At 42.1% G+C, this 27,238-nt stretch overlaps 1 protein-coding gene across 11 annotated transcripts in view; it reads right to left on the bottom strand.

The window, feature by feature from the left end:
- The window catches only part of srpk2 (SRSF protein kinase 2), a 246,823-nt gene that overhangs the window by 7,038 nt on the left and 212,547 nt on the right, over positions 1–27,238 (bottom strand). For 9 of the 11 annotated variants that reach the window (XM_048553853.2, XM_048553854.2, XM_059654550.1 and 6 more), the window contains 4 exons: positions 25,875–25,982; positions 11,819–11,888; positions 7,139–7,231; positions 6,475–6,567 (listed from right to left, as the gene is read on the bottom strand). In XM_048553853.2, coding sequence (XP_048409810.1) covers positions 6,475–6,567; positions 7,139–7,231; positions 11,819–11,888; positions 25,875–25,982 — 364 coding nt within the window. Of the gene's footprint in view, positions 1–6,474; positions 6,568–7,138; positions 7,232–11,818; positions 11,889–25,873; positions 25,983–27,238 lie in introns of those variants that run through there. The other 2 variants (XM_048553855.2, XM_048553858.2) reach the window with 2 other exon arrangements.

Raw genomic sequence — 27,238 nt, 5'->3', positions numbered from 1 at the left:
TTGAAAGCGAGATTCGAAATGAATTTATCCCATTTGGTTTATCACACAGAGAAATCTTCAAAGGTCTAAAACAAACTCTTGGGGCTGTGGAATGTTGTTTGAAAGGCTTTGCCTTCTGTGGGTCAAGACAACATCTTTTTTTTACAAGATACAAACCAGAAATTTGATTGAACCTTTCGAAAATTCACATTTGTTATCCAATGTAGGATCTGATTTCTGCAAATACTTGAAATTGTTGCTGACTCTTAGCATGCTTTTCCTTTGTAGTCCTATGGTTCAATATGTCCGTTCCTATGGCAGATGAATCCTTCTTCCCTTCAAAAATTGTGGTCATAATGCATTAAAATATTTCATTCTGAACAGGAGTCAGTTGAAAAAGTAATGACCAACAAGGTTGATTATTGTGGTCAGCAGTCTAGATTGCTGATCTAGCAGGATTTCTTAGATGCAACTATTGGCATCAAGCTTGATTAAAACATGTACTATTGGTGATATTTTTTGATCTTTTCCTGTCAGAATAGATGGGGTGCACCTTTGGACTGCTTCATCAAGTTGTATTAAGTTGGTGCAGTGATAAAGTCGGCTGTTTTGTTTCAGAATTGTAACCAGGCCTAAACACTGTGCAATGAGTTTCTGAACAGAAGGAATGGCCCCACTTTGTAGCATCCTATCTAATTCCTGCTTGATGTTGTCCAATTGGTGTGAGATATGGGGGAAGCAGAGTAGAAGACAGGCAGGCAAATTTAGTCTCGTGGAGCATTATTATATTTCCACTATAAACCCACTGACTCCCACAGCTACTTGGACTATAATCCTCACACCCTGTTTCCTGTAAAGACTCTATTCCATTCTCTCAGTTCCTCCGTCCCTGTCGTATATGTTCAGATGAGGCCAACTTCGACAAGGGAGCCTCTGAAGCGTCCATCTTCTTCTTCAACCGACGATTCCCTCGCACCATTGTCAACAGGGCCCAACCCATCTCCCGCACTTCCGCCGTCACCCCTTCTCTTCCTTCCCACAACAGCGAAAGGATTTTCCTTGTCCTTACTTACCATCCCACCAGCATCCACATCCGGATGATTATCAGACACCATTTCCGCCACCTCCAGTGACTTGCCACCATCAGACACATATCCCCCTCTTCTCTCTTGTTTGCCTTCTGCAGGGACTGTTTCCTCCAAGATACCCTGGTCCACACTTACTTCACTCCCAACGCCTCCCCCACAGCCCTGCGACACCTTTCCCTGTAACGAGCGAAGGTGCAACACCTGCCCATTTACCTCCTCCCTCCCCAGTATCCAAGGGCCCAAAAATACCTTCCAGGTGAAGCAACACTTAACCTGCACTTCCCAGAATCTAGTCTACTGCATTCGCTGCTCACAGAGTGATGTACTTGACATTGGAGAAACAAAGCATAGACTAGGTGACCGCTTCGCAGAACATCTACATTCTGCTTGCGTAAAAGACCTGAGCTACCTGTTGCCTGCCACTTCAACACATCACCCTGTTCTCTGATCAACATCTCTGTCTCTGGCTTGCAGCAGTGTTCCAGCGAAGCTCAGCGCAAGCTGGAAGAACACCTAATTTTCCACTTGGGGACCCTGCTGCCCTCCAGACACAATATCAAGTTCAATAATTTTAGGGCCTATACTCTCCCATGTCCTAGCCCCCTCACTTCACACCAGGCCTTGTTATTGCAAAGCCTATCATTATAAACCATCTGTTGTTGTCACAAACAGTAACCATTAACAACTATTCACTCTCCTAGCCAGATCGTAATCAACTCCTTTGTCTGTCCAACTGTTCCTCTCTCTCTTTAAGCTCCATCCTATCGTTCACTCCCTACCTCACTCCCCTCCCTATTTTCTGCATATAAATTGACACTTTCACAGCTACTATCAGTTCTGAGGAAGGGTCACTGGACCCAAAACATTAACTCTGATTTTTTCTTCACAGATGCTGCCAAACCTGCTGAGTTTTTCCAGCAACTTCTGTTTTTTGTTACCGATTGACAGCATCTGCAGTTAATTTGGTTTTTATTATTCTGAGATATTTGGTTTTAAAGCTTACCCAACTTTCAGAGAAGTGTCAGGGATTCTTGCCAAAAGTGACCCTACTTGTTTTGTTTAGAGATTTGATACATGCACTGCTAAAGGACTAATTGGACATAAGCTTACTTATTCAGGATAAAGATTCTCCGCTAGGGTACCACGTAGGTGATTTGATTGATTCATTGCCCAATGTGGTTAAGAAATGCTTTCAGCTGACTCTAACTTCAAAAAGATTGTTTGCAAACTAATGTTCGTTATTTGACGATTCACTGAAGCCAGTACAAAAGGTCTGCCATCATTAGAACAGCTGATCCTGAATCCAGTTTAAATTCAATACCAAAGCCTCTGACTTGTAATGGGATCAAGCCGAATTTCGATCTGTATTCTGATGTCTCACCTATTCAATAGTCTCTAGGTGACCTGCAAACCAGTAGTGTCCTCACCCTGAACAACTTCTCTTTCGATTCCTCCCACTTCCTACAGACAAAGGGGGTGGCCATGGGTACCCGCATGGGCCCAAGCTATGCCTGCCTCTTTGTAGGTTACGTGGAACAGTCCCTCTTCCACACCTACATTGGCCCCAAACCCCATCTCTTCCTCCGTTACATTGATGACTGTATCGGCGCCGCCTCTTGCTCCCAAGATGAGCTCAAACAGTTCATTCACTTCACCAACACCTTCCACCCCAACCTCAAGTTCACCTGGGCCATCTCCAACACATCCCTCACCTTCCTGGACCTCTGTCTCCATCTCAGGCAACCAGCTAGAAACTGATGTCCATTTCAAGCCCACCAACTCCCACAGCTACCTAGAATACACCTCCTCCCACCTCCTGCAAAAATTCCATCCCCTATTCCCAATTCCTTCACCTCCACCGCATCTGCTCCCAGGATGAGGCATTCCACTCCCGCACATCCCAGATGTCTGCGTTCTTCAAGGGCCGCAACATTCCCCCCTGCCGCAGTGGTTGAGAATGCCCTCAACCGTGTCTCCCACATTTCCCGCAACACATCCCTCACACCCCACCCCCGCAATAACCACACTAAGAGAATCCCCCTTGTCCTCACATACTACCCCACCAACCTCCGACACCTCCGCCATCTACAATCCGAACCCCCACCCAAGACATTTTTCCATCCCCACCCTTGTCCGCCTTCAGGAGAGACCACTCTCTCCGGGAATCCCTTGTCAGCTCCACACTCCCTTCCAACACCACCACACCTGGCACCTTCCCCTGCAACCGTAGGAAGTGCTACACTTGCCCCCACACCTCCTCCCTCACCCCCATCCCAGGCCCCAAGATGACTTTCCATATCATGCAGACGTTCACCTGCACATCTGCCAATGTGGTATACTGTATCCACTGCACCCACTGTGGCTTCCTCTACATTGGGGAAACCAAGCGGAGGCTTGGGGCCCGCTTTGCAGAAAGCCTACGCTCAGTTCGCAATAACCAACCCCACCTCCCAGTCGCGAATCATTATAACTCCCCCTCCCATTCCTTAGACGACATGTCCATCCTGGGCCTCCTGCAGTGCCACAAATGATGCCACCCGAAGGTTGCAGGAACAGCAACTCATATTCCACTTGGGTACCCTGCAGCCCAATGGTATCAATGTGGACTTGGCAAGCTTCAAAATCTCCCCTTCCCCCACGGCATCCCAAAACCAGCCCAGCTCGTCCCCTCCCCCCACTGCATCACACAACCAGCCCAGCTCGTCCCCGTCTCCCTAACCTGTTTTTCCTCTCATCTATCCCCTCCTCCCACCTCAAGCCGCACCTCCATTTCCTACCTACTAACCTCATCCCACCTCATTGAACTGTCCATCCTCCCTGGGCTGACCTATCCCCTCCCTATCTTCCCACCTATACTCTCCTCTCCACCTATCTTCTCCTCTATCCATCTTCAGTCCGCCTCCCTCTCTCTATTTATTTCAGAACCCTCTCCCCATCCCCCTCTCTGATGAAGGGTCTAGGCCCGAAATGTTAGCTTTTGTGCTCCTAAGATGCTGCTTGGTCTGATGTGTTCATCCAGCTCCACACTTTGTTACCTCGGATTCTCGGGCATCTGCAGTTCGCATTATCTCTAATATTACTTCCTTGTTGCTTAAGGATCAATAGTTTTGCGTTTAAAAGGCGATCTTACATTGCAAAGGGTTGATGGTGACCAACTCTGGCACAGTAAAAGCATTGTGTCCCCTGTTCGGCAATTCTGTTGCTTGCATGCACAGTGCCAGCATTTGAAAATGTTGATTCTCACCTTTTTCTTGAACTTACAAGCTGTTGTTTGATAGAATAGATATCCTGGACCCAGCCAACTAGCAACCTTAAATTGAGCCTCAGTGTTGTGGGGAAACACATCTCAGTTTCATTCCCTTTACTTAGTCTGTTTTGTACATTGAACTACCTATTTCCCTTTACCAGAGTCAACCCTCTCCTCTGTTAATTTAAAGTCCTGTCCACAGCATTAGTTATATGATCAGATAGGACACTGGTCAGAGCCTGTCGAGTTCTTTCCACAGAATACTGATACTAGTGTTTTATGAAACAAAACCCTTTCTTCCCAAACCACTCTTACAGCCAAATGAGGACCTAAAAATAAAAATAAAAGACAAACCTATTTAACATGTGTGCAATTTAATAAACTGAAAACAAACTTCCAGAGGCTAAAGGCAAACCTCAAAGGCAGGTTGGCTTCAGCTCATGATTAAAAGTAATGTGGCTTTGTTACAGAGATAGTAAGAACTGCTGATACTGGGGTCAGAAATAACAGAGTGTGGAGCTGGAGGAACACAGAAGGCCAGATAGCATCAGTGGAGCAGGGAAAGCTGATGTTTTGGGTCAGCACCCTATTTCAGAAATTTGGTGGGGGAGAGAGATCTGAAATAGACAGAAGAGGGGTGGGGTTGGGAAGGTAGGTGGAATGGTGATAGGTGAATGCAGGAGTGGGTGCTGGGGATTGGTCAGTGAGGTGGGAGGGGCGGATAAGTGGAAGAGAAGATGGACAGGGAAAGAAGGCAGGGATGAGAGGGAGGGTTAGTCATGGGATGAGGCCGGAGAGGAGATTTTTAAACTAGTAAATTCCACACTGAGACCAGTGGGTTGTCGGCTTCCAAGGTGGAACACGAGGTGCTGCTCCTCCAGTTTCTAGGTGGTGTCGTTGTGACACTGGAGGATGCCCAGGGTGGACATTTTGTCCAGGGAGTGGGAGGGACAGATGAAGTGGTTCGTGACTGAAAGCTGTTGTCGTTTGTCGTGAACCGAGCGCAGGTGCCCTACAAAGCAGTCTCCGAGCTTCCAGTTGGTCTCACCGATGTTGAGGAGGCCACAGCGGGAGCAGCAGATGCAACAGATCATATCAGCAGATGTGCAGGTAAACACCTGTCTGATGTGGAAGGTTTTTTGGGTCCTTGGATGGAGGTGAAGGGGGAGGTGTAGCACTTCCTACGGTTACAGGTGTTGGTAGTGGGGCTAATGAGGAGTGGACGAAAGAGTCGTGGAGAGAGAGGTCCCTCCAGAAGGCAGGGAAGGGTGGGGAGGGAAATATATCCTTGGTTGTGGGCTCAGATTGCAAGTAGCGCAAGTGGCAGAGAATGATACGTTGAATACAGAGGTCAGTGGGGTAATATGTAGGGACAAGGGAAATTCTGTCTTTGTTTTTGTTGGGGGTAGGCGACGGGAGGGCAGAAGTGCAGGAAATGCAGGACATGTGGCCGAGAGCATTTTCGACCATCGGGGTGGGGAGTTGTGGCCCTTGAAATATGATGACAGATGGAGACAGAGAGGTCCTCTTTTTATTTCAGAGTTCCCTTCCCCCTCCCCCATTTCTGAAGAAGAGTCCCGACCAGAAAGGTGGCTTTGTTACAATTGTGATTTGCCACTAGACCTCCTGATAACCTAATGAGTAGATCAAGGTGGAATTGGGACAAAGTGATCTAAGATGTCTAGCGTAAAGAGGCAATGCTGCAGTGATAATTAAGGCCATGTGCTGCATTTTTGCCACTAAGCAGATGCATCTGAGTAATTAAAAAATATTGCACCATTGCAAGTATAAATTCTGCCTAAATCATTGCAGATAGCCACTTATTTCCAGAACGTATTACTTATGCCCGACTTACATTGCAAAACCTGCAAAAAGGAATCGATACACTTCAGAAATTGAAAAGTAGTACAATAACTGGTGTGTTTCCTCAACTATTCTGTGAATCTCAAAGAAATATAGAGGCAGTCAGCATTTCAAATAGCATCCATCAGCTTTTTGACAGACACTTTGGACTTCTACAGATATCATTCATCCTTAAGTGCAGCAGCAGGTAACCTATTCAATTATTAAAATGTGGCAAGAACATTTTTATATGGTCCCCAAGAAATTCACCTCTGAACATTTAATATAGTTGAGTCAGTGCTTCAGAACTATTGTTACCTTTTTTGGTGAAAAACTCCTTGGAATATTTCCCAGACATTGCGAACTTTCGAGGGATTTTCCCCAGCAGTTCAATGATCAAAGCTATGTGATCTGTATTGAAGAATATTGCCAGCAAAACAAAAACAGTTTAATCAGTACAATGCATGCATCATGTGATACAAGTCCTGGTACAGACAAGAGTGTCTCATCCTTGGCACTGAAACAGCCTCATATCATCTTAGGCTTCTTTGAACATTAAATCTTTATCACAATTGATGTTTTAATCTTTTGGGCTTATTTCAACATTTCAAGAAGTTGATCAGTACTTTGATTAAGAAGTTAATTAACTTCAAAAGGATACAGCAAGATTCTTCTCTAAAAATTTAGGCTGGTGTTAGTGGTTACTAAGCATCTGTCAGCAGGATTTTTTTTGGTTTAGCTGTTTATATTATATTTACTGGAACTCACAATTTAAACCTGATCACAACCTAGGAAATATACTCCCAGCATGAAATCAGTGTTAATCTGCATAATATTTGTTTGAAAATTATATTCCTTTGGTTATAATCAAACATTAGCTCCAGCTAAAAGTCTGAACCAAAGTATCATACTTCAGTTGCCATGGAAACCTCTATCCACTTCTGTCTGTGTTACAGGACCTTTCAAAGAGAAGAGGTACTACCTCTGCGATTGAAGAATTCCCGAGAATATTTCCCAGAAAGAGCAAAGTGTCTTGGGATATTGCCTAGCAGCTCTATGATGTGTGCTATGTGGTCTATGGGGAAGAGAAAAAGGATACAGGAGTGGGTAAGGGGGGGAAGAAAAAGGGTGAGGCATAAAAAGAGGAAAAGAAACTGGAATTAGTAAAATTGGAAAACAGATTCAAACCACCCACGTTTGCAGCAATCCCAGGCAGAAGATTTTAGATTAAATCAGGTCTAAAGCATCACAACCTGCAGGAAGACTAAGAAGACATTGAGCCTGTGGATCTACTACAAGGGAGTGCTACAAGCAAACAGATTTGGAAATGAAAAGGTTGGAATACAGATGAAAGCATGAATATCAGCAATGAAATTAATGGTCAAACATTCAAAGTTTAAAAGAAAATAGTGCTAAATTACTTGAACAAAATGTCAAGAGATGTTACAATACTAGAAGTATCAGAAGCAATTAAGGACTAAATATTTCTAAAAGTAATGTGCAAATGCACCTTGAATGAAGGAAAAATACGTGCTTTAACGAACAATAAAGTAAGATTTTCAGAAAAATGTCTGACACTTTATGGGTTTTGGAAAAAAATTCTATTTTGCATACTTGTTTTCCTTACTATTTCAAAGAAAAAGTAAATTACTTCCATCTGAAAGGTCTAACCATTGTTGGGAGTTTTTACAACATTATATTTTTCTTACATGCACAGGTTTATAGTGGTCATCAACCTCAACATACATCATTTTGTCTAATGATATTAGCATAGTATCTATTCTGTTCTGTTCTACCCTTTGTGCTCGTTTAGCTTTCTTTTAAATGAATCCATGCAGCCCATCATGACTACCCCTTGTGTTGACAAGTTCCACGTTCTAACCACTATCCAGATAGATACTTCACCTGTACTTCTTGTACTTTTTAAAACTACTTAGGGTCCTAATTTTAGTCTTCATTCTCATGTTGAAGCATTGTCTCTATATATATCCTATCAGAACTTTTCATCATCTTAAAGAGATCTACTAAGACCCCTTCAGCCTCTCTTTCAAAGAAAAAATGATCCTAGCCTGTTCAATTTTTCCTGATGGGTATAACCCCTCTGTTTTTCAAAGATCCTTGTGAATCCTTTCTGTACTTTTTCAATGGTTTTATAATATGGAAATCAGACTTGCATTATACTCAGTTGCATGATCTAACTAAGGTTCTATACAAGTATGACATGGATTCTCTGCATTTCAATTATATCCCTCCGAATATTGTGTTACTTTTAAAAATGGTCTCATCTACCTACACCTTTATTGTGGTGATTTGGGCACCTCTTCTCCGTCTAAACTCTAATTTTCCAGGATGCATGTGGTCTCCATATTTTTCCTAACAAAATGAACAAATTAACAGCTATTTAATGTTAAAATTAATTTTGCTGTTGATATTCTGTTTCTGAAAGTTTAATGTTTCTTCTATCTTGTTACAACTTCCCTCACTATTAACTATGTCTTTAATTAGGTGTCAGTCACAAATATTGATGAATAGCAGTGGACCGCTACCAATCCAGGTGAAAAATCACTTCTCACCTGCCAGTCTCTGTAGCAGCCATTGAATGCTATCTCTGTTTTGTTTTGTACTCAGTTTGCTACTGATTCACTGTATCTTAGTACATAAAAGAGAATCCTATTTTAGATACAGACAACTTGGTTCAACTGAATCTCTTGAAGAGTGTTGGAGCATTCTCAAGACAAATCAGGAAGACAAAGAGGGGATATGAGATAGCATTGGCAGATAAGGTTAAGGGTAATCGAAGGAGATTCTACAAATATATTAAGAGCTAGAAGATAACTAGAGAGAGGGTAGGGTCTCTTAATGTTCAAGGAGGTCATCTTTACGTCGAATTCTAGGGTATGAGAGGTACTAAATGAATATTTCATATCAGATTTTACTGTGGAGAAAGAAATGGAGTCTGGAGAATGCAGAGAAATAAACTTTGATGCGTTAAAAACAACTCACATTACAGAAGAGGAAATTCAGGAAATCTTAAAGAATATAAAGGTGAATAAATCTCCAGAACTTGATCTAATGTATCCGAGAATGTTGTGGGAAGTAAGGGAGGAAATTAGGACATCCTTTGCAGAAATATTTGCATCATCTATAACTGTGAGTGAGATGCCTGATGCCTGGAAGGTGGCTAATGTTTTAAGAAAGGTTGTAAGGAGAAACCAGGGAACTAACAGAACTGTGAGTCTTTTGTGCTTTTGTGCTCCTGAGATGCTGCTTGGCCTGCTGTGTTCATCCAGCTTCACACTTTGTTATCTTGGATTCTCCAGCATCTGCAGTTCCTATTATCACAGACCTGTGAGTCTGTTTGGTTGTGGGTGATTATAAAAGGTAGGATTTACGGACATTTAAGAGTGTAAAAATTTGATCAGCATGGTTTGTGCAAGAAAAATAGTGTCTTACAAACTTTATTGAGTTTTTGGAGGAAGTTACCAAAAAGATTGATGATCACAGAGCAGCAGGCATTGTTTAGCTGGATTTTAGAGAAGCCTTTTACAAGGATCCACGTGGTAGACTAATTAACAAAGTTAGGTCACATGAGATTCAGGGTGAGCTTGCAACTGGATCATAATGGGATTATTGGCAGGAGACAGAAAATAATGCTGGAAAGTTGCTTTTTGGACTGGAGGTCTGTAATCAGAGGTATTCCACGCAGACTGGTTCTGGGATCTCTTTTGTTTGTCATTTATATAAATTATTTGGATGAAAATATATTTGGCATGGTTAGCAAGTTTGTAGATGACACCAAAATTGGTGGCATAGTAGACAGTGAAGAAAGTTTTCTAAGATTATAAAGGGATTTTGATCAAATGGTCAATGGGCTGAAAAATGGCAGGTGGAGTTCAATCTGGATAAATGTGAGGTATTGCTTTTCGGTGCAACAAACAAGGGTAAGGGCTTATACAATCAATGGTAGGGCTGTCAGTAATTTTGTTGAACAGAGGGACCTAAAGGTACATGTACATAATTCTCTGAAGTCTGTATCACACACGGACAGGATGGTTATAAAGGTATCCAGCACACTTGCCTTCATGGCTTAATCCTTTGAGTAGAGGAGTTGGGAAGTCATGTTGAAGTTGTACAGGACTCTGGTGAGGCCTCTTCTGGAATACTGTGCCCGGTTCTAGTTGCCCAGGTATAGGAAGAATATTATCAAGCTGGAGAGGGTTCAGAAGAGATATACCAGTATGTTGCCAGGTATGGAAGGTTTGAGTTATAAAGAAAGGCTGGATAGGCTAGGACATTTTTCACTGAGCGTAGGAGGTTGCCAGGCAACCTGACAGAAGTTTACACCATAATGAGAGGTATAGACAGAATTAATGGTAGTTGTCTTTTCCGTAAAATGGGGGATTTCAAGAGTCGGGGGCAGAATTTTAAGCTGAGAGGAGTGAGATTTAAAGAAGACACGAGAGACAATTTTTTTTACTCAGTGGGTAGTTAGTGTGTGGAATGAACTTCCTGAGGAAGTGGTTGATGCAGATACAATTACAACATTTAAAAGACTTTTGGATAAGTACATGAAAAGGAAAGGTTTGGAAGGATATGGGCCAGGAGCAGGCAGATGGGGCTAGTTTAGTTTGGAATTATGTTTGGCATGGACTGGTTGGACCAAAGGGTCTGTTTCCATGCTGCATGGCTCTATGACTATGTGACAACAAAAATCAAAATCACATTCTAGATTCTTTTTAAATCTAACTTTGGGAGTAAAAATTCCAAACATTTTATTTGAATAAAATTAAGGAACTGGTCTTTAGCTCCACATATTTGTTCTAACGCCCTTTTAAAATCAGCTCACTGTCAATCCATAGAGCTTCCACCATCTCCTACAAGAGCCTCTGCTACCCCAACAGGCTTAGAATAAAGCCTCATACATATCTGCCTGGGGAAGCACACTGAGCTCAAATAACAACTGTATGGCTCGAAACTCCTACATGCTAAGGAGTTGCCCTCCTATATCTACAAGCACTGGAAGACAGAGGGTTTCTTTTGTTTGTGAAAATTGAACCAGTTTTCTTTCTCTTTTTGCATGTTGAAAAATGCAAAACTTTTAAAAATCAGCATGTGCTCTTCTTGCTAATATTTCTTTCCACAATTTCCTTGCCATTTTATTCCTCAGACTGTAAAGTGTTGAATTTAATGCATATTAAATTTCTACTCATTGGAAGTTAATATCTGTACAGATTAATACTAATTCAGAGGAGCATCCTTTCACCAAGCACAATTTGTCACCAATTAACCAAAATATAAATTCCACACTGCTTTGGTTGCAGCTACTTTATCATAGATTTTATCAATTAATTTGAATCAGGATGTAAAAATGCCAACATTTTAAAAGTTAAAGCTACTATCAATTGATGGGAGTATTCAATACAATGATGTAATACTATTATCAACATCAATTACTACGACATGATTATTAACTTTAATACATGTTTTGAACTTGTGGATAAAGAATAAGCAGATGCAGGAGCAAAAAAAACAAAAATGTGAAGGCATGAATTTAAAAAACTATGAAGTTTTATTTGGCGTTGAAATTATCTTTTCAATGTCAGGTTTTAAATCACACTATTAAAGTTTAATATGAACTTCTCAAATATGCATATATACTTACCTTCATCCCTGGAATAGTCTTCACCAGAATGAGGTTCAAATAAATAATCTCCAGTTGCAAGTTCAAAAGCCTTTTGGAAGTATAAAATAAAGATTCAATAAAGCACTTCTCCCCATAGTCCATTCAGTTAAGAACACATTTATCTGCTCTGAATCAGAAGAACTTAAAAACTTAACAGTTTGCTTTGTTTTAAGTGCTCATTTTCTTCAACTGTATCGTCTACTTGATAGCATTGTGTAAAAATCTTAATTGAGCATTCATGTGACGACACACTCCTATATGAGATTTACAAAACCTCTATTTAGCATGAAAGCTCATCACAATGAAGCAGCTTCACAATCAGACCTGCAATCTACATTACGTTTCTGATGTCGAGCCACTGGTATTTTCCTTATCTAGCTTTGGTTCCCAGCATCTTCACAATTCAACACTGTCGAAGTAAGTAATTTCTATCCCCAATGGCACTGTGGGTCAACCCACAGCAGTTCGACTGTCGTGGTTCAAGGAGGCAACTCACTACCAGCTTGTCAAGGGCAACTATGGATAGGCAATTAATGCTGGCCAGCCAGGAATGCCACATCCCACAAATGATTTTTTAAAAAAAGGTGGCAAGAAGAGGATCCTAAGAGGTAAACGTATAGAACAATGCTTATGTTCTAGCATATACTCAGAATTAGGAGAAAACTACCTCTATAAGGAAGTCCACCATCTTTAAGTACTTTTTTTGTTGTTTAAAATATTATAACATTTCCAATTAATTACCTCTTGTTACAGAGTGGGATAGAAAGGAAGATATGAAAATCAGAAATTGTTAGCAAAACTCAGCAGGTCTGGCAGCATCTGTGGAGAGAAAGCAGAGTTAACGCTTCAGGTTCAGGGACCCTTCTCTAGAATGTTAACTTAGCTTTCTCTCCACAGATGCCGCCAGACCTGCTGAAGTTTGAGCAATTTCGGATTTCCAGCATCCCCAGTTCTCTGGGTTTTTTTATGTTTTTATACAGGAAGATGATTTCTTTAAAATTAATTAATACAAAATAGATAAATCAAATAAGGTAGATTCAAAAGAAGTCCATCCTATTGGGTCATTTGACCAGGAAGGCCTACTTAGAAAGTGGTCCATAATCTGCTGTAATGGTGTATCTAACAGTGTCTGTTGGACTTAACCTTGAATACTTATGATTTTAAAATTTTGGTAAGGCAAGTAGATGAAGTTGAGCTGATAACTCTGCAGAAAGGGAAATTTGCTCTGGGACCTGGGTGAGCAGGGCAAGCAACCATGTAGCTCCTTTCTAATCAGACTAAACAATTGGGAATTCAGCAGAGCAAGGATACAGAAGAAGTTCAAGTCAGAAGGTGTAAATTCAATGTTAAAAGTTGGGTACAGTAAGAAGAAAAATTGGATGAGCAAGAGAACAAAAGCAAGATTATCAAAAAGATAAAGCTATAATTTTGCACCCTCCAACAACAATTAAAAGGCAAGTGAAACTCCACACTTACAGTCACTTATTTTAGTATTGGAGAGGATGACTACCAGTAATTAATAATTAAAATGGTGCTAACAGACAGAACTTGGGCTTCATTTGGTTAATTTAGTTTATATCCAGCATGAAAACGTCAAGCAGTAAAAATGCATTTCACTCATGAGGCAGACCAGTGGGATGCCATTTTCACAAATGCAGAAGTGTAGCACCAAGTCACAATTTTATGTTAAACCTCATTTACTCAAACCTGACATTGCTGGGGCTTTGACAATTAATATGATCAGGTCTTCAGCCACACAATATTACTTTGAAAGAAAACTGTGCACCAAAACATTCAGGACACTCTCTAACATGGTTGATGTGTACAGAGTTCACTATAATGCCTACTTGTTAAAAAGTAACCAAAAAACCCAACCAATATATTGCAAATTTTTTACACCAAAGAGGCAATCATTATGACAAATAAGTACTTCAGTCTTAAAATCTGTAGAATTTCCCATATTTAGAAATGAAATATGTATGAAATTGGAATCATTATAAGTTTCATTGTTCATGGTCTGAGCCATACCCACATACTGCAATTCCCCTAAGCTTTTGAAAATCAAGATCATCTGAAAAAGGTTCACAAAGTACCTAGTAAGTTATTACAGTACCAAGTTAAAAAGGTGGAAATGGGAGACTCTAGGCACAGACTAAACATTTAAGATATTCAGGCCATTGATACAAATTACAAACCCATCGACTCCCACAGTTACCTTGCTGATACATCCTCACGCCCTGCTTTTGAAGGGCATCATTTCATTCTCCCAGTTTCTCTGTCTCCGTCACATTTGCACTAACGATGCCACTTTCCACAGGGGTCTTGAGACATGTCCACCTTTTTCTTAACCAAAGATTCACCACCACTGTCATCAATAGGGTCTTAAGCTGATCCATTTCCTACACTTCTGCCTTTACTCCTTCCCTTCCCTCCCACAACCACAGTATGGTCCAACTTGTCCTCACTTTCCACACCACCAACCTCCATATCCAAAGGATCTTACGCAGCCAATTCAGGCACCTCCAGCAGCAAAGCCGCTATTAGTCACATTTTCTGCCCCGATGTCAGCATTCATCAGGGATCATCCCTCTAGGACACACTCATCCACTCCTCCTCCACTCGTAAGACATCCCCACGACTCTACATCACCTTCCCATGCAATCACTTGACAGTTTAACTCTTCTTTCCTCACTACCCAAGGCCGCAAACACAACGTCTAAGTGAAACAGGGGTTTACCCACACCTCATTCAATCTAATCTAGCGTCCATTCACACTCACATATGGTCTCTACACTGAACTGGCAAAATGCAAACTGGGTCATCATCTTGTGGAACATCTCTGCTCTATCTATAAAAATGATCCCGAAGCTTCGAGTTGCCTGCCACTTCAACCATACTCCAATGCCAACATTTCTTTCTCAGGCCTGCTGTGTGCTCTATCAAAGCTCAACACAAGCCAGAGGAACTACAGCCTCATCTTCCACCAAGATATCTTATAGTTCTTAGGACTTAACACTGAGTTCAACAATTTCAGAGTACGAACACCTTCCTCCATGTTCATTAACCAACGCCACACCCTATTCTGATTGGCTTTTGCCCAGCACAGCCAACCCATTTACAATTATTCATACTTCACATTAACACTGTTAGGGGAGGTGGTGGCCTAGTGGTACTGTCATTTGACTATACACTCAGAAACCTCGGTGATGTTCTGGGGATCTCGGCTGAATCCTGCCATGATAGATAAATACAATAAAAATTTGAAATTGATGATGGCTTTGAAATGACTGTCGGAAAAACCCATCTGGTTCACTAATGACTTTTAGGGAAGGAAACTGCTGTCCCTAACCAGTCTGGCCTACTTGCGACTCAGACCCACAGCAATGTGGTTGGCTCTTAACTGCCCTCTGGGCAATTAAAGATGGGCAATAAATACTGGTTTGGCCAGTAGTGCCCATAACCTGTGACCAAATGGATAAAAGACCAAAAGAAATTAAGTGTTTACTTCTTTAGTGGCTTGCTATAAGCTATCCTGCTGCCCTTTTATTCCTCACTCTAAGCACCAACTTCATCTATTCAACTCATTTTTTACCTCTCCCACAACTCCACCTCATCATCAACACCAATATCACCATTTATGAGCTGCTTTCAGTTCTGAAGAAGGGTCACTGGACTAGAAATGTTAGCTCAGTTTTTCTTTCGACAAATCTTGTCAGACGTGCTGGAGTGTCTCCAGTTCTTTCTACATTTGTTATCTGATTTTTTTTTAAGGAATAGAAGTGGAAAGGTTGAGTTGGGTGTCATAATGGTAATACCACTGGAATAGTAATTCAGAGGTCAAGGTTTCTCTTCAGGGTACAAGAGTTCAAATCCCATTCATCCCAGATACAATTTACATTATGTTAATAAAATCGGGAATTGAAAGCTAGTTTCAGTAGTAGAAGCAAGGACAGCCATGAATTTATTAATGATTATTCTAAAATCCCATTTGGCTCATTTTTACACAATGAAACCTGCCGACCTTACCTGGTCTGCTCTATATCTAACCCAGACTTACAGCAATGAGATTAACTCTTACCTGCTCTCAAGGCAATAGGCACCGACTCCACGTGTTTGACTCACTCATTACCACTCCTACAACTCCAACCCACCATCAGCATAAATATCACTACTTCACCATGCTTGCTGACAATGCATACATCCCATGAAAAAGATGATTGGATTACTGGATCAGTAATCCAGAGGCATGGGCTAATGGGCTGAAGGCATTAATTCAAATCCTACCATGGAAGCCAAGGCATTCTCAGTGAAGTAAATAAATCTGTGATTCAAAAGCGGATATCAGTAATGGTGGTCAGTCATGAGTGTCACAAAAACCCCTGTGATTCACTTGTGTCCACCAAGAGAAGAAATTTGCTATCCTTAGTACAGTCAGGTCTTAGACCATTAAAAAATATAAATAGAATTGGAACATTCATTCCATTGACTCTGATCCACCATTTCATCATGACTGAGATGTTTTCAACTCCATTCTCCTGCCTTCTCCCTGTAACCCTTGATCCCCTGACTCTCAAGAATCTCTCTCTATCTTAAATACACTCAATAACTTAGTCTCCAAAGCCTTCTGTGGCAATGAATTCCACAGATGAACAACTCTCCGGCTGAAGAAATTCTTCTTATTACTCCAAATCCACAGGATGTGTAGCTGGCTCCTAGCTGCCCTCTGAAATGGACAATCTATTCTTTCAGCTGTCATGATAGTAGTTCATCACTGCCTTCTTAGAGGAGTTTTACATGGGTCATAAATGCAGGCCTTGTCAGTGATACCTACATTTCAAGAATCAATGGCGGGGGGGGGGTGAAATCGCTATTTTTAATGGTAGTGTGGACCCTGAGACAGAAAAACAAAGTGCCATTTATTGTAGAAATCACCCTATGTACATTGAGAATTAGTCACTTACTGGAGAGATGCATGTAAAATGTAGTCGGCTGGAAATGAATTAAGAAAAGTAAATAAACAAATTAATAAATGTTAAGGAGTCAACTTCTGGAAGTTGTTGAACCATGAATGGAAAGCCCTGCAGCAGCTGAGCAAATAAGCACAAGGCAAGCAACATTTGAGCAGCAAGACAAATGCACCTTTCTGGACTTTCTGGCCACCTGGTAAGCAGATCACTAAGCCATTTGATTACTGTTGAAGTTGATCCGATTAGAAAAGAGTTCCTTTCAATGAGGATCTCCTTAAGTGCTTTACATCAAAATAATGTATTTTGAAGTACTTTCACACTTCTATCGTAACGTAGAAAACATGATAATCAATTCGAACTCAAAGAAACAAAAACAGAAATTGCTGGGAAATCTCAGCAGGTCTGGCAGCATCTGTGGAGAGAAAACACACAGTTAACATTTTGGGTCCAATGACCTTTCTTCATCCACAATTCTTTGGCTTTTTTGAATTCAAACAGTCCTCTAAAAACAATGAGATAATGCACATTATTATATTTTGATTCAATAATTATGCCAGTTAGTGTTTAAGCATTGATTAGGTCTGAAAACGCCACTGTTTTTCTCTGCATACTCCTATGGGAACTTCCACCTCCATTGGAGGGGACAGGCAGAGACTCGTTTCAATGTTTCATCTGAAGGACATTCTGTCCAACAATGGTGCTCCTTCAGTACAGCACCGCGGCACCAGTTTAGATTTTGCATTTCAAAGGGCTATGAACCTACGACCTTTTGATTCAGAGACAGGAATACTACCAATGAGCCAAGCAAAGCAATTCAACCACCAGTTGTCACCTAGATCAGTGAAGCAGAAGGAGCAGCACATTTTGCATTTGGGTTTTGGAGGTTGTAGGGACTATTTAACAATAAGCAAAAAAGTGAGGTTACTGAAAATATGCCTTTAACATCAAACCGTCACAAAAACCCTTGTTCAATGAACAGAGCAGGAAGGCATAATAACAAAGTGTGGGGCTGGATGAACACAGCAGGCCAAGCAGCATCTTAAGAGCACAAAAGCTGACGTTTCGGGCCTTGACCCTTCATCAGAAAAAGGGGACAGGGAGATGATTCTGAAATAAATAGGGAGAGGGGGGAGGCGGACTGAAGATGGATAGAGGAGAAGATAGGTGGAGAGGAGAGTATGGGTGGGGAGGTAGGGAGTGGATAGGTCAGTCCGGGGAGGACGGGAGGGTCAAGGAGGTGGGATGAGGTTAGTAGGTAGGAACTGGAGGTGCGGCTTGAGGATGGGGGTGAGGGCTACACCTGCCCCCACACCACCTCCCTCACCTCCAACCCAGGCCCCAAGATGACTTTCCATATCAAGCAGATGTTCACCTGCACATCCACCAATGTGGTATACTGCATCCACTGTACACGATGTGGCTTCCTCTATATTGGGGAAACCAAGCGGAGGCTTGGGGACCGCTTTGCACAACACTTACGCTTGGTTCGCAGTAAACAACTGCACCTCCCAGTCGCGAACCACTTCAACTCCCCCTCCCATTCCTCAGACGACATGTCCATCCTAGGCCTCCTGCAGTGCCATAATGATGCCATCCGTAGGTTGCAGGAACATCAACTCATATTCCGCTTGAGATCCCTGCAGCCCAATGGTATCAATGTGGATGTCACCAGCTTCAAAATCTCCCCTCCTCCCACTGCATCCCAAAACCAACCCAGTTCATCCCAGCCTGCCTAACCTGTTCTTTCTCTCACCTATCTCCTTCCCCCACCTCAAGCCGCACCTCCATTTCCTACCTACTAACCTCATCCCCACCCCCTTGACCTGTCTGTCCTCTCCGGACTGACCTATCCCCTCCCTAACTCCCCAGCCATACTGTCCTCTCCACCTATCTTCTCCTCTATCCATCTTCAGTTGTCTCCCCCTCTCTCCCTATTTATTTCAGAATCGTCTCCCTATCCGCCTTTTCTGATGAAGGTTCGAGGCCCGAAATGTCAGCTTTGGTGCTCCTAAGATGTTGCTCCTAAGATTTTGCTCTCAATGTCACACAAATGCCAGGTAATGATCATTTCCAACCAGAAAAAAATCTTAGGAGCACCATCTTACCCTCATCTTACCCTCTTACCCTCATCCCTTGACATTCAAAGACATTACAATCGCCGACTCCCCCACTGTCAAGATCCTGGGGTTTACCATTGGCAAGAAACTGAACTGAACTAACCATGTAAATACTGTGGCTACAAAGGTTCAGTTTTGAGGGATCCTGCAGTGAGAAACTCACTTTCTGACAGCCAAAAGCTTGACCACTAACTACAAGGCACAAGTTAGGAGTGTGATGGAATATTGTCTATTACCTGGAAGAGAATGGCTGCAATAATATGCGAGAATCTTGACACAATCCAGAACAAAACACTGGACTGGCACCCCATCCATTCACTCCCTTCACCAGTTTGCCCGATAGCAGCAATATGTACCATAGAAACACAGAATATAGGAATAGGAGTAGGCTGTTTGGCCCTTTGAGATTGCTCCACCATTCAGTATGATCATGGTTGATCATCAAACCCAGTACCCTGTTGCCACTTTTATCCCATTCCCTTTGATCTCTTTAGCGCAAAGCAGTACAGCAAACATTTTATCAACCAGCAACTATGGATCCAACAGTTCATCAAATACTCCAGTTTCTCAAGAGACTGACTGCTTGGATATTGTGGAGATCATGATTATGCAGTAACTTTCCAGTATTTGAGGTACATAATTTTTGCCAGTTTATCAAGAGTGCCAGTTCATGAGGTGCTGTTGTATATCTATCTGCTTTTTGAAAATATTCAATGTTTTGGCCTCAATAGCTGTCCGTAGCAGGGAATTCCACAGGTTCATCACTCTCTGGGTGAAGAAATGTCTCATCTCAGTCCTAAATGGTCTACCCCATATCTTTAGACTGTAATCCCTGGTTCTCAACTTCCTTATCACGTAAGGAACATTCTTCCTGTGTTTATCCTGTCATCCTTTTCAAATTTTACAGGTTTATTTGAGATTTCCTCCCACTCTCATTCTTATGTTCTCCAGTGAGTATAGTCCTAATCAATTCAATAACATCGGCCAGTCTGATAAACCTTTGTTGTAGATGCTCCATAGTGAGAACATCCTTCTTAGTTAAGGAGGTCAAAACTCCATGTGTGGCCTTACCAAGGCCATGTACAACTGCAGCAGACAAACCTTCTCCTGAACTCAAATCCTGTCACTATGAAGATGAACATACCATTTGCCTTCTTCACCACCTGCTGCATCTACAAGTTAGCTATCAGTGATGGACGTACAAGAAAATGCAGGTCACAAAGCACTACCCCTCTCCTAATCGGTCACCATTCAAAATGATCTGCCTTCCTGTTTTTGTCACCAAAATGGATAACCTTCCAGTTAATCACATTATATTTCATCTGCTATGTACTTGTCCACTCAGTCAACTTGTCCAAAACACACTGAAGCATCTCTGTATCCTCACTCACAATTCAATCCACCCTGCCAGCTTAGTGTCTTCTGCAAACTTGGAGATATTCTGTTTAGTTTTTAATACCTAAATCATTTATATTGATTACGAATAGCTGGGGTCCAAGCAGTAATTCCTGTGGTATCCCAGCAGTCAGTGGCTCCTACTCAGAAACTTGTCTTATGTTTATTTCTAATCTTTGTTTCCTGTCTCCCAGCCAGTTCTTTATCCATGTCAATACACTATCCTCAATCCCATGCATTTTAATTTTACATGTTAAAACGTAAAACATACAAGATGCACTGCAGATGTTCACCATGGAACCTTAGATAGCAGCTTCCAAACCGTGGCAAATACCAGCTAGAAATACAAGGACAGTAGATACGTAAGAAGACCATCATCTGTAAGCTCCACCTAAGCCACTTGCAATCCTGATTTGGCAATATATATAGCTGGCCCTTCTGTGTGGTAAGGTTGAAATCCTAGAACTTCCTTCCTAACAGCACTAGAGGTGTAATGACACAAAATGGACTGCAGTGGTTCAAGAAGGCAAATTACCACTACCTTCTCAAGAACATTAGCAATGGACAATAAATTCTGGGCTAGCCAGCAACACCTATTTGCCATGAATGAATAAATAAAACCTTTGAGGGTTGTGAAGAATTAAGTAAAGTAATTTACTGAAGAGCAATGTAAAGACGTTAAAAGATGTTAGCTTACTGAAGGAAGAAGAGATCAACAACACAAAGGACCTTTAAATCGAACTTTACACAATCAAGATGAAACACCCATCTTGCAAGACAGCGGGAACAGATTAAAGAACTGTGTACATGACTTGAGGGGGAGGCTGGCAATAACAGCAAATGTAGATACGCTTTGAAGTTGTCTGTAAAGCTGAGAAGTTTGGTGAGGCCCCTCTGAGGTCCCTGCTTCTCCCAAAAGCTTTTAAAGCTTTTGTTAATAAACTGTGTCTGACTCACTGTAGAATCATACTTGGTAATATTTTACCTACAACGAATTGGTGTAGTTGGACCAGTATGCAATGATCTGTTAAGTGTAGATGTGAGACCTCCTGCCGTTTGAGTTGCGCAAAATCGGACAAGGAGGTACCCATCTCTGACATGCAGCCTGAACTGGCTGTTAAGAGGGGAAACCCCCCCACCCCACGCAAAGGTCAGGACCCTAAAGTGGGTGTAGAGACTGCAGAAGAGCTACCTGGGATGTGATGCTCAAAAAGAAGGAGAGAATGTAATGTTGTGAAACCGCTGAGAGAAACTGAAATAAATGGAATACAGGGACTTGATCACTCCCACAACAGGTATTGCTGGACTCCAATTGGAACTACCCGGAATGAGACGCGGTCAGTGGGAAAACACGAGTAGTCGTGGCTGGTGGATAAACGCAGTTGAGAGATCGGGGGACCCCGAGTGAGACGCAGCTGGGGGAAAAACATGAGTAGTCGTGGCCGGTGGGTCAAACGCAGTCAAGAGATAGAATATAGAATGTAGAAAAGTACAGCACAGTACAGGCCCTTCGGCCCACGATGTTGTGCCGTGGAATATTCCTAATCCAAAAATAAAATAACCTAACCTACGTTCCCCTCAATTCACTGCTGTCCATGTGCATGTCCAGCAGTCGCTGAAATGTCACTAATGACTCCGCTTCCACGACTACCACTGGTAAACTATTCCATGCGCTCACAACTCTCTGGGTGAAGAACTTCCCTCTGACATCTCCTCTATAGCTTCCTCCTAACACCTTAAAACTATGACCCCTCGTGGCAGTCAATCCTGCCCTGGGGAAAGGTCTCTGGCTATCGACTCTATCCATGCCTTTCATTACCTTGTACACCTCGATCAGGTCACCTCTCTTCCTCCTTCTCTCCAGAGAGAAAAGTCTGAGCTCAGTCAACCTCTCCTCGTAAGACAAGCCCTCCAGTCCAGGCAGCATCCCGGTAAACCTCCTTCGCACCCTCTCCAAAGCCTCCACATCGGGTGAGATCATGAGTATAAACCTATCATTTATCATGGCGGGAGAGGAAGATCAATGGGGACCCCCGGGGTCACTCATTATTGATGGATAGACATTAATGGATGATGGGATCTGTGCCAGGCCCTAGAACCACAAGACTGGCTTTCAGGTCAGAAGAAAGATAACACTAAGGAAACTACACCAATTGGCCTGCCCTACAGGGCACACATCAGAATCCACAAGGAGGTGGATAGAGGGAAAAAGGATCCTAGAATCACAAATTAGGGAATTAGAAAAAAGGAACCAATTCTTTGTAGAGGGTCAGTGGGGACCCTTGGCCCCTTACCATCCCAGGGAGGGGCCCACTGCACCAGAGGAGAGTCTGAGTGAGGAAGTTAACCTCATCCCAGTCATCCAGGACGGGACCCTGACAGCCCCAACTGCTAGATATCAGTTCTTCACACCAGGAGAAAGACAACAGATATTGACGTCCCTGGGATATGTTCTGGAACCGAGCGCCCAGTTAAAGGTGTTGAGCAAAACTGAAAGTGACAGACAGGAAGGACAAGATAACAGAGGGAATTAGAGGATTGCCCCGAAGTACCATCTGCAGGTGGCAAGGTTATGGTAAAGATCCTACCTGGTAAACCTGAGTTTGCCCCCTTTTGGAATGGCCCCAATGAAGTTATCATCAGTGAAGACACTTGCGCTTGCATAGATATGTGAGGAAAGGGCATCTCGAAACAGTGGTCCCAACTTAAAGAATATGCAGACACCAATTGAGACCCTGCAAGACATGTTTGACTCATAGAACGGCCCTCTACTAGACCTCCAAGCAAGTTGATCGGGAGCACGGGCCTTGGGAACATTGTTAACATAAAGTGGTCAGACACAGTTTTTGCCATTTGAGTTTAAACATGTTTAAGGTGACGTATGTGGTCACAGTGTTCCGTATTGTCATGGCTGCAGGGGTGTCGGGATTAGAGGGTAACTTGTTTTACAAGACCCACACACACCTACACGGTAATCGGACCGTGTGTTACCCACTTGCCCAGTCAGTTGCAGCACTGTTTGTAGCCACCCCTGGGTGGACCCCCCTTGACCTATACACGGCAGATATGTCAGAAGCGCCCTGTGTGGGCCAAACCGGTACATACCGTCGCGGAATACAGGGCTGCTGCATTGTGCTGATTAACTCTGATGACAAGGGGGGTGGCCAGGTCATATTGTCCCGTTACAGGGATGACGACGAATCCAATGACCCCGGCTGTTTAGGCACCTGGGATGTAATGGCACGACTCACTCCAACCCACTTAGCTACCCATTGTGCTTCTAGGGACAGGGCTGGGGATGCGCATACGCCCTAGTCCCCAATAATGCCTCTTGTGTGCAGACACAATGCTCTCATCAGCATTGCCAAGTTAACAAAGGCAAGTTTACATGCACTTGCAATGTGCAACGGTGTCTCAATGTTACTGCTGGTAGGCAATTTATCTGTGGTCACTGTAATAGCACACACGTCTCCTCCTATGGCGATGGAACTGGGACATGGAGGTATCCGTTTGACTCCTACCAAACTGGGGAGCTCTCATCCTTTGCCCTCCATCGATGAGGGTGGGCCCTACCCGTCCGACAGGTACGTTCAGCAGTATACAAAACAGAATGGATCCGCGGTCACATGCTATCGAGCCAAGAAGGGCTTTGTGTTCCTCCTCAATGAGGCCTTCACAGCAGCCACACCAACCCTCCCAGTCCTCTTTGCAGTGGGGACAATAGGACCGCTTACCATCCCATGCCCGCAGAGAGGACACACCCATAGGAAGATAGTGACCCGAGCCATTAGCGAAAAATTCTGCGCAGACTGGAAGGACTCAGGAGCACTGGGGTCCTCACTTGGCTACTTGGGGCCTTGTCTCTGGGGGGACTGAAGGAGTAAGTAAAATAATTTACTGAAGAAGGAAGTAAAGGTATTTACTTTTAAAGACACTAACTTTTAGAAGAAATTGTAAAGTGATTTACTGAAAAGTAAGTGAAGACATGAACTTTTAAGAGACATTAGCTTACTGAAGGAAGAAGTGAAGAGATCAATGACACAAAGGACTTTTAGATCGAACTTTACACAATCAAGATGAAACTCCCGTCTTGCAAGACAGCAGGAATAGATTAAAGAACTGTGTACATGACTTGAGGGAGAGGGTGGCGAGTAACAGCAAATGTATATTTGCTTTGAAATCATCTGTAATAGCTGAGAAGTTTGGTGAGGCCCCTTTGAGGTCCCTGCTTCTCCCTAAAGCTTTTAAAGCTTTTGTTAATAAACTGTGTCTGACTCACTAGAATCATACTTGGTAATATTTTACCTACAACAGGTTGTATTGAGAAGTATAGGAAAAGTTCTTGAAAATTAATTGTTAAGATGTATGTTTTCAGATTAACACTCATTGCCTGTTTGAGGTGCCCATCATAAAGGTGGTGCTGCAACTTCTTAAGACATGGGAATTCATGTTAGGAAGGTGCTCAAAATGATTCGGCAGGGAGCTCCAGGATGTTTACCATTCACTAATCGTTGCTGGGTCATGTTGGTCCAAGCCAAGCTGACTTAGTAGGGAATTTGTTAGGGGCTGGTGTTCTCATGCAGTTGTTGCCCTTGATCATGTATGAGGTGGAGACTGCAGGTGCAGCATGTATTTTCAAAATCCAGATTTCCTAAGATACAGAATCCTGAAAGCTAAGATGCTTGACAGCTCAGTTACCATGGTGAATACCATCAGTACAACTTTCATAAATGAACTTGCACCCAGAGAAAACATTGATATTGTTGAATCTCAAAAGCATTTGGGTTGCATCAGTGTGAAGTTATTGCTTGCTATGTTCTACAAGTTGAAAATCTGATTAATGCAATTTTACAACTAAAGAAAGATCATATGAATGTAGATTTTGTTTCCATATGGCATTTCAAAGGTCTCTACATTCAATGAGTAAATTAATGCACTCATATCAGCAGAAGCGACAGCCTATGTGCACACTAGAAGGTCTCATTAAATTATTGGCTTAATGACCTGTCTTAGTTTTGGCTCAGGGTGGAATGTTATCTAGGACATGTCAGAAAGGTTGGATAAGTTTTGTACAATGCTGTGAAAGCTACAAAGTCCAGCTTGACAGTTTTTATTAGTATGCATGTTCACCAGATTATAGCCTAAACAACAGTTAGGTGAATTACCATTTCAGTATCTTGGAAATTGTGACAGAGTTGCAATACATTCAAGTCAATGACAGTGGCATTGTGTCTGACTTATCCTTACTCTTTTGCATTTCAATTTTTATGCAAAAAAAGCACCTCAAACAATGATTCATTCTCTCATATTACACTAACAGTTATGATTTTGTACTCAACCAGGTCTTCAGTCCATAATCTTCTCAAAATCATAATTAAAATAATAAATGCTGTATAGAGTTGGAACACTAAAATTACCAAGATTAAATTTACAAGTTACACCACTGACATACCAATCTGCAGAAATATTTGACATAAAATAGGACTAAAAGAAATTACATTGTTTTCTGTTCCTTTGAAAGTTTACTTAAATTGAAATGGAAAATTCTTAGCTCACCATACAGGCAGTACTCCATATATCAGCCGGTGTGCTATACCCAGCACCAATCAGAACTTCTATTGATCTATACTGTCTTGTCTGGATATCTTCTGTGAAATGCTTATGCTGTAATAAATATTAATTGTAAAAGCGAGATAAGATACATATCACAGATTGCTTGCTCATTATTATAGAATGTATAATAGAAGAATAGGAAGAGATTAGAAGTCAGCACATTTAGAAACCTCAAAACTGATTCTAGTATATCACTGAAGATCTGTGCTCATCATCACACAAAATTTGGAAGTGATTGTCACTGGAGTATCGAGTGATCTTTCAAAGATCAAATTTTATAATTACAAGCACAATATCTGTTTTGATCTATTAAAAAATAGCTTGTGCCAGCTGTGATCAAACTTTTCAGATCTTTCCAATTGCAAAAAGAAACAGTAGAGTGAATTAGATATATTCGATAAAATTTGTTTAGAATTGGTCTTTGATAGTTCAATTTAAGCAATGCAGACCGGCACATTTCTTCCACTAGTCTGTAATAGTTACCAATCTCCCTTTGCAAAATGCATTTTTTTGAAATAAACAACTTGCATTTGTATGTCCCTAAATGTCCCAAATTGACTCAGACTCGATGGCATTTATGACACAAGAGGAGGCCATTTAGGATCTGAAGTCACACAACACCGGGCTGCAGTCTTACCTGATGAAGCAGCAGTGCTTCAAAAGCTTGTGATTTCAAATAAACCTGTTGGGCTATGACTTAGTGTTGTGTGACCTCTGACTTTGTCTACTCAAGTTCAACACCTTCACATTATAACAAAGATCTAACTACACAAATCTCATTTTCATGCTTTCGGTCGGTAGCCCTAGAGGCTGTGGTAACGCAAGTCAATGTACAAATACTGCTTAAAACTACAAGAATTTCTGTATCAAGCACTCTTTCAGGGACCCTCTGAGTGAAAAATTTTCTCCCCTTTTAGTCTTTACCTCTTACCTCAAATCTATCTCCTGGTTATTGACCTCTCTCAGAAAGGAAAAAGTACATTCTTATCCCATCTTTACTTCTCCTAATCTTATACACTTCTATCAGGTCACTCTCAACCTTTGCTGCTCCAGTTTAAAAAATCCCAGCCTACCCAATATTTTCTCATAGCTCAGATTCTCTGGTCCAGGCACCCTCTCAAGTGCAATTACATCCTTCCGTTAATGAGGTGACCAGAACTGCACATAGTACTCCAGCTGTGGTCAAACCATCATTTTATACAATGATACAAGAACCTTCTTGCTCTTGTATTCTAGGCCTTGGCTAAGAAAGGCAAGTATCCTCTCTAACTTATTAGCTCCATTGTCCACCTGCCCTGCTACTTTCA

The sequence above is a fragment of the Stegostoma tigrinum genome, chromosome 25 (assembly GCF_030684315.1).
Source record: "Stegostoma tigrinum isolate sSteTig4 chromosome 25, sSteTig4.hap1, whole genome shotgun sequence".
Taxonomy (NCBI): domain Eukaryota; kingdom Metazoa; phylum Chordata; class Chondrichthyes; order Orectolobiformes; family Stegostomatidae; genus Stegostoma; species Stegostoma tigrinum.
Note: the sequence above shows the minus strand (reverse complement) of the source record. Positions and strands in the feature narration are given on the sequence as shown.